Source organism: Stegastes partitus, unplaced genomic scaffold (genome assembly GCF_000690725.1).
Source record: "Stegastes partitus isolate 25-593 unplaced genomic scaffold, Stegastes_partitus-1.0.2 Scaffold608, whole genome shotgun sequence".
NCBI classification, from domain to species: Eukaryota; Metazoa; Chordata; class Actinopteri; family Pomacentridae; genus Stegastes; species Stegastes partitus.
Genome location: NW_007578339.1, coordinates 197,783 through 206,092, shown reverse-complemented (window position 1 = coordinate 206,092; position 8,310 = coordinate 197,783). Strand labels below are relative to the sequence as shown.

At 41.5% G+C, this 8,310-nt stretch overlaps 1 protein-coding gene across 1 annotated transcript in view; it reads left to right on the top strand.

The window, feature by feature from the left end:
* Window positions 1-8,310, top strand: part of phlpp2 (PH domain and leucine rich repeat protein phosphatase 2) — a 48,976-nt gene that overhangs the window by 29,508 nt on the left and 11,158 nt on the right. The window contains exons 6-8 of the mRNA XM_008289347.1: window positions 2,954-3,108; window positions 6,183-6,329; window positions 7,042-7,272. Coding sequence (XP_008287569.1) covers window positions 2,954-3,108; window positions 6,183-6,329; window positions 7,042-7,272 — 533 coding nt within the window. The remainder of the gene's footprint in view (window positions 1-2,953; window positions 3,109-6,182; window positions 6,330-7,041; window positions 7,273-8,310) is intronic.

The window sequence follows — 8,310 nt, the reverse complement described above, 5'->3', positions numbered from 1 at the left end:
ATGGATGGAAACAAGTCTGGATGTCGGCGTCGTGCTGCATTATCAGCTGTGTTTAGCTTTTATTATGACTTGCTTCATGGCTCCCTGTTGGGCCTCTTGTTTTTCCTAATGCGTCGCAGTATTTACCTTTTATCTCGGTATCTCCTGTTCACCTCTGTTAGTCTCTCTCTTTGTGTGTGTTTCAGTTTTGTACTATTTTTTCCAATTCACTTTAACTTCATAATCTCTTTCCTTGTGTGTTTTTTTTCTCCCTGTATATCTATAGCTCCATCCTCCTCCTTCTCATTTAGCAGCTCACATGTTCTCAGCACGTCCTCTGTTTACTTGCCTGTGTTTTGTTGGCAATGCTCCTTTCCCAAATGATTTATCTGTGTACTTGGCACCATCCTTTCCAGGCCTTCAGTTTATACCTTAGGTGACTTTTGTACCTTTTCCCTACTGGGGCTGCACAATATTTGGAAAAACTGCAATATTTTGTTTTGGCAGATGTTTTGAATGGGCTCCATTTGGAAAGAATGAGTGATTTTGTAAAAAAAAAAAACATTAGCTTCTGGGGGTTATTTATAAATTCACATTAATGCCAAAGATGATCAGTTCTGGCATCCAGAGCTCAGGCCATCAATCTGACAGTCTGCATCCTTCATCATTCCTCAGCCTCATTAGCACCGTGCCCTTCACGTTGAGATTAGTGTGCAGAGAGCAACACATTGCTGTAAAACTAAGATATATTAAATTGTTCAAAGTGCTGTATTACAGGGCAGGTTGTTAAGTAGAACTGATGAGTGAATATAGCATGGGAATAAGTTACCGAGCTGCCTCTGGTCCAGCAGCCTTCACCGTGTTCACCACGTTGTCGGACTGTCCGCTGTAGCTGCATAATGTTCCACTTGTTCTGCTTCAACTTCTGCTTCTTCTATTATTCATGCAGCTCTGAGATAGCGACTTGAGGATAAATTATCGCGCCACGTTGAGCACGTTTTTTTAAACCCTCTTCGATAAATGTGTTGATTGTGTCTTTTGCGAGGTGAGAAGTCGAATCAGTGATTTCTCTTTTTCCATTTTTGAACCTTTCTTGTTTTATGTAACGCTAGCAGAGGTAGTTTTTAGCTGTGGATGGCATTCAGATCTGGCCTCAGACAGAGCTCCACGCTGCGGGTTTACATAGTCAAACACACAAGTTGCCAACAGAGTAGCTGTTTTTGGTCAACGTCAGTCCTTTCTACGGCCAAAATACTTCCATGCAGCTGAAAAAACTTCCATCCAACAAGCAGAGATGATTAAGAAAACAATCACACTTACCACAACAAAGAAGACTAATCCCGGACGAGCCCCCAATTAATGTTCTGCCCTGGTCTAGGGGTGTCATGTAACAGGTTTGGACCCAATTGCAGACACAAGAACAGGCAGAGACAAATCAAGGAGTTTATTTTAAATGATTAACAAACTTACAAGAACAGGGGAATCTAAGCTGTAAGGGAAACTAAATATTAAACAACCAAACCTAAAACCAAAAAGGGGTGAAACTACAAAAAAACACTAAAGATCATTAACTAAACTAACAGAGGAACAAATATACAAAGGCTGGCTAGAGTTTACTAAACAGGGGTACTCACAAAAAAAAAAAACTACAAAGGGAAAGGCAGGCCGACTGTGGGGAGGGAGTCAGGATCAGGCAGAACAGGTCGGGGCAACGAGGGCTTGGCAGGTACAGGTTCTGGGCAGGGTTGGATGGTGGACGGGAAACCAAGAAGCAGCTGAAGAATCCAAGGCAGTGTGGAGATTTTTCATGGCATGGAGGCTGAGTAGTGACTGGGAAGCAGGTAACTGAGTCAATGATCTGGCAGAGAGTGGAGGGATGAACTGGTTTTATGGAGCAGTGGTGATTAGATCCAGGTGAGTCAATTACTGCAGCTGTCACTGATTGAGCTGATGAGTACTGACAGGGAAAGAGAAGAAGAAGACCAGGGAGAGACCAAGAGGGAGACATGCAAGGGCTGGGCCAAGGCTAGAAGGTTGTGACAAGGGGAACCTTTAACATGAGTTTGTGCTCCCCCAGTCTTCCCACTCCAAAAAAGGCCAGCAACCAGTATGCCAAGTTCAAAAAGGAGCATTTTTTTTTATTTTAAAAGTCCAGAGGGAGACATGTAGCAACATAATAAACACAAAATACTCTAAATTAACCCTCGCCAAAGTTTTCAAAATTCACGAAATCCACAGCACACTGACTACTAATAAATTAGGGACCCGCCCCCTGACCAATCACATGGCAGGAATCAGGCGAGGCAGCCAATCAGCGGACATCACCTGCTTCTAATTCACTCATTCACAAATCACAAACACACTGAGGAGAAAGAGCAATGCAGCAAAATACTACAAATGCACCCACGGGGTCATAACATTGATTACATTCTGTGGTGTCACATTTAAATAAAGTTTATAAAACTGTGTATCCAAATAGCCTTAAATTGGAGTGAATCATGTTCTAGAAGACAGACGTCATGGAAAATGAGAAGCTTGCAGGTTTTTCTTTTTGTATCCAGCAGAGAAAATAAAGTTGATGCGTTAACGTTACTTCACGTCGCTCCTTATGTGATGTGAGTAATGAAGACACGCGTATCGTGATGCCGATACTGAAAGACGATATCTTGTGCAGCGTTACATTTGATTTTGCTGCCGTCTGCCAGTATTTTCTGCTCGTAATTAAAGTTTGCTTTTCATTCCTCAACCTCCCTGATTCTGTTTCAGTCCTCTTTTTGAAGTGATTCCAACACTTTGTACTTTGAGCAACAAGCAGTTCAGTAAAACTTGACAGAACGCAGTCACGTTTGCTGAGTTACATCGATTAATGTGGAAGATGTGATGCTGACAAGCCAAACAGAAAATACTAACTCTGAGCACTTATGGCTTCTGTTCTTAACTTGCTGTGTTTGTGTCCACCTGTATGTGTGTGTAGGTGGTGTCTCAGACGGTGAGTCTGGTGGATCTGTCCTGCTACAGCCTGGAAACGGTGCCTGAATATCTGTTCTACAGTCAGGATATCACCCACCTCAACCTGCGACACAACTTCATGAGCCAGCAGGGACCTGGAGGTCTGCTCAACCTCCCCAGGTAATCACACCGAGCGTTACACAGACAAGTCTGGAGGGAAAGTTTGAGGTGCTGCTGAGATCAGTGAAGCAGCACGATGTATAGACGCCCAGATGTTTAGAAGAAAGCTGCTGCTGTCATCAATCATACCGGTTAAACTTGGCAGCTGCTAGCGTTACTACACTCAGCTTCATAATAAGGACTCAAAATGTTTGATTATTTGTTTAAGTCAGTGCTTCAGTATACATTTTTTGACTAGACATCTGCTTTTTATAGCCCCAGCTTGTTTGTTGTTGCATTTCCTGCTTTAATAATGTTTTAAAAAGACTTCCACACTCTGTCAAAGTTGCAAAAATATATTAATTCGGGATGTTTAACTGCTAAACCTTAATCAGGCCGATGATTTGGTACAAAGAGAAACCTTCCTAAAGTAGTAGCGACCAATCAGAATATACTCCACGGACATTTTTCTACCGAATGATGACTTTCAGTATGTTACAGAAAGTCAGAATCATAAATACATTAAAAAAAAAAATGAGTATAACGCTCGGATAGAAATGCTTAAAACTCCTATTAGCCACAATCATGTCCTGCAAATGTAGATGAACCCGCAGTGGCAGAATATGCAAATTATGCAGATGACATTCAATATAGCAAATAGAAAAGAAATACAAGTTTAAAGAATCAACATATATGAACTGAACCTTGTAATGTGTGTGCGTTTCCAGACGTATTTTCAGACTGTCTGGTGCTGCTGAAGGAACCCCAACGGGTCTTTTTTTTTTTACTTTTGGAAACCCGTGTCATGAAAAAAATGCGCAATGACTTCCGTTGTCCTACATCTCTGCTCTAATAATGTTTACATGAGCCCTGAGTGCTACGACGGCAGCATGTTGCTCTCACCAGCTCCCTCGCTGCTCAGCTGTTTGAGTGTTACGCTGTGTCGTGATATTTGTGATGCTCTTTATATAAGCACATAATTTACATCTTCACTCTCGTTTACGTCGGATGTGTGGAGTGCCATCCATCACACAGGACGTAGCAGCGCGTCCACTTCTGAGCTCATATAAACAAGCTGCGTTTATTATTAGACGTATTGCTCTTACGTGTTAATCGACTTCGACTCCTTTAGCTCCGGTTGACTGGGTGTGTGTACACACAATGATTACATGACGTTACATGAGGACCCCGTTCTGCTAGGAAGAAGATTTACTCATTAACGTTTTGAATTAATTGTCTTTAACCCTTTGATTCCTGGAGCGCCCTCCTCCTTATTTGTACATTTAGGGAAAAAAAGGAAACTCAGGGCAGCTCAACACTCACAGCAGCTGAGGGACCAAGAGGAAGGTGGAGTTCATGCACAAGATGTAGCTTCGTTCATCACAGCCTGGTCTCGTGGTCACAGATGTGAACGTACACGGCGGATTTAATGCATATGAATGTGTTTCACTTTACAGCTGAGACTTTAGGAGTAAAATATGTCAAATCATCTTCATCCAGCGTATGACTGGCTGCTCTGAACTAAGTTATATCATCAGCTGGACATATCAGAGCACCAACAGGGTGATTTAAACACTTCATCCATCTCTGTAGGAGCCATGAGTACATCTTTATTTTGTTATGAGGTTAAGGGGCAGATTGATTATTGATATTTTGGTTATAAAACAAGTTTTTTGAGCTGATTTTGGACAATTGCAATCTGCTGAATCCAAACATTACATTGGTTTTGTTCAGTGAGGTCAAAATTTTGATTTGTCGCCACATGCACCTTTTTTTTTTGTTTGTTTGTTTGTTTTAAATGTTTGTGTACATGTAGGTATCTATGCTTCATATCTGACAAAATTCTTTTTCTGTTTCCTGAAATGAACAAATTCTGAAACCTTTACAGGATGATGCATTAAATATTTGCAGGTGAATTAAATTTAGATAGAAAGTTTACCTCCTGGTTTATGAACAACACGTTAGAGTCACGTGATTTTATCAGAAAGAGATGGAGACCAGGTATCAGGTATGATTCCTGCTGGACTCTAAAGAGAGATAAACCTGGAGTTCCAAGAAGCGCAAGTTCAAGCCCTGAATTTTGAGCAATGCTGATGAAACATGCAATTTACTTGTATTTACAAATGTTCATCAACTTTTGGATCATTTAGCTCATGAAAAGGATTAGAAAATGACATTTTTCCTCTAAAATCCGATTTCATATGAGAAATACTAAAATAAATCAGTCGCTAATGTCAGAAAATGTGATTTAGTGGCAAAATCGATTTTTAATTTTTAAAAAAAAAATCAAGTTGACATAAAAACCTGACCTAATACAGAAAAGCAGACGTTATTTTTGGATTCAGCGTTGCAAGAACGTCAGTTAAAAAATCCTAGACACCTTCAACAAAATATATTTTTTTAACCGAGTGTAATGTAATTTTGTTGGACACATTGGATAGGGGGACAGCAGCTCCCGTGGATGGGCGGGGATTTAAGCTCACACCTGTTCACCTGTTCATTGTCGGAGGAAGAGAGGGTCTGAGCTGGGTCGCCGTGGTTTTTGTTGACCGCTATTTTGCTTGATTGCTTTGATTTGGAGTTTTGCATACGTTTATATGAGTTAATGATCGTGTTTTCCTTTTAAACTTATTCTTCATAATCTCAGTGAATTAGACCCAGTCTCAGTCTCTCAGTGTTACAGAGGTCTCAGATGTCGCTACGATCTCAATAACATGAAGCACAAGCAGTGGCGCTAAACTGTAGACCTGTTGGAGATTTTCATCCTAACTTTCAAGAACAGCTGCTCAGCCTCAGCAGATTAATTTTCACTGTTCTTCTGTTGCCCACATGAACTGAGCAGCAGCAACTTCCTTCTTAGTTTAGACCACAAGCTTTGATAGCTGTTTTGTTGAAGAAGTAAAACTACTGTGTTTCTCTTAAATGCATCTTTTCAACTTTTTTTCTGACACTGTGACACATGATATCGTTCAAATGATAACAGGACACACACATCACTCCCTGTGTTGTCACTGTAAACATGGTAAGCAAGAAAACTATTTTTTATAGCTCTTTTTTTTAACAGATCTGACATACTGTTCTCTGTTTTTCTTCAGGTTCTCCCAGCTGAAGAGCCTGAACTTATCTCACAACCGTCTGGGTGTGTTTCCTGAATGTGTGTGTGAGATCCTCACGGTGACTGAGCTCAACCTGTCCTGTAACAGTCTCCACACCGTCCCTGTGCAGATAGGAAACCTGCAGAGGTACGACGCACACATACTGTCTGTGCTGCACTTTTGCTAGCATATGCATTATTAGCTCACAAAATTACATTTGATGCTACAACTGTGTGATGATCAAGTCTCCATGTAGACGGTCTGAGTGAATACCTGAGACGGAGGTGCAATGGGGACAAAAATGAATATGAACAAGCTTGATAATTGTGTTGTCTGTGTAGATTCTCAGCCGTCCAGGTCAGGGCAAGAAGATGTTTTAGAGGTGTGGAAAATGTTTCTCCTTCATCCACGAGGCTTCACAAGACCTCTTGGATGAAGCATCTGTAAGAACCAAAAAGAGAAGTCCAGTTGCTTTAATAAAAAAGAGGTTCTTGGATCCCCAATTATGTTCAACTCTTAAAGATCTGACTGTATATACCAGGGGCATCAGATTTTCACTGTATTTCCTCTTTTGTTGTTGTGTACTGTTGTGGTTTGCTCCTTTAAGCCACTGCACACACAACTTTATTCTCTCTTGACTGAAGTTTTAAGGAATGAAATGCACAAGATGACAATATTTTCTTATTAAATCAGATTAAAACAGGTATATTTATTTTTTTTACTCTTGAAGCTGCTTATTGTGGGATGTTGCTCCATAAACAGCACATACAACAACAAATGGATACCAGCAGATATTCTGACCACTCTCTGAAGTGAAGGAAAACATAACATGCCTGTTTCGTCCTTTTTCACCTCGCAGCCTACAGACGCTGTCTTTGGATGGAAACCACCTCAGCTCCCTGCCTGAAGAGCTGGGTGGCCTGTTTCAGCTCAACAGCCTGGGGCTCTCCTTCAACAACTTCTCTCACATCCCTGCTGTGCTGGAAAGACTGAGCGCGGTGGACAAACTGGCGATGGCTGGGAACAGAGTGGAGAGTCTGGAGCTGTGCACTCTGGTCAGAATGAGCCACCTGAAAAACATCGATCTCCGGTGAGAGGCACAAACAGCTCTCTGCACTTCCTGAGTCTTTTTGTTCTTTTGTTTCCCCCCCAGTTCCTCTTGCCTTAACCAACCCATCTGTTAGTCTGTGGATCATATCTGGGCACCATTTAATGTGTAAAATGCACCCACAAATCATGCAGCAATCAGAAGAACAAAAAGTTGGACTCTGAAGTTTGACAAAGCCAGACTTTCTTTGAGTTAACTGGCTTGATAAAACCTGAAACCCTAGCTTTTTTTTTTTTGTTAACCAGATTTTCTTGTGCACATGAAAGATGCATTTTGTAAATTCTTCCACACAAAGTGAACAGATTGCCTGCTTTAGTCGAGAGGAACAGGTCGTTATAATGGAACGCTATGAAGAACATACAGATTTGTTATGGCAAAAACAACAGTTGCTGCAAAAGTTGCAAGAGAGAGATGCTGGTAGAAAATGGTTGGTGGTGTAATGGTGCAAGTTAGCGTATTTATTTTAGCTCAAGTCAGCCCCTTATTTCAAATGCAACAGGCACACATTAGAGCTCTTAAACTTAAACACCAGACTCAAGAAGTATATTTAGTTCTGGCACTGTCCTATAATAAAGGATATGTGGAAATCGCTTTAGTTTTTGCCCACTTTGAAATAAAATATTTATTATTTATTGAAAATTTTCTGGGTTGCAAGATGGCTCGCAGCTAGAAGGTCGGCGGTTCGCGTCCCGGTGAGGACACCCGGGATCTTTCTGCGTGGAGTCTCCATGTTTTAAGACATTTTTTTGCCTTTTTTGGCTTTATTAGATAGGACAGAGACAGATACAGGAAAGTGGGGGGAGAAGAATGGGGGACCTGCAGCAAAGGGTCATGAGCAGGACTTGAACCCATGATTGCTGCATGGGGGACTGTAGCCCCTATACATGGGATGCCAGCTCAACCAGGTGAGCTATAACAGCGCCCCGGAGTCTCCATGTTCTCCCCGTGCAGCGTGGGTTCTCTCCAGGTTCTCCGGCTTCCTCCCACAGTCCAGAAACATTCTGAGGTTAATTGGTGATT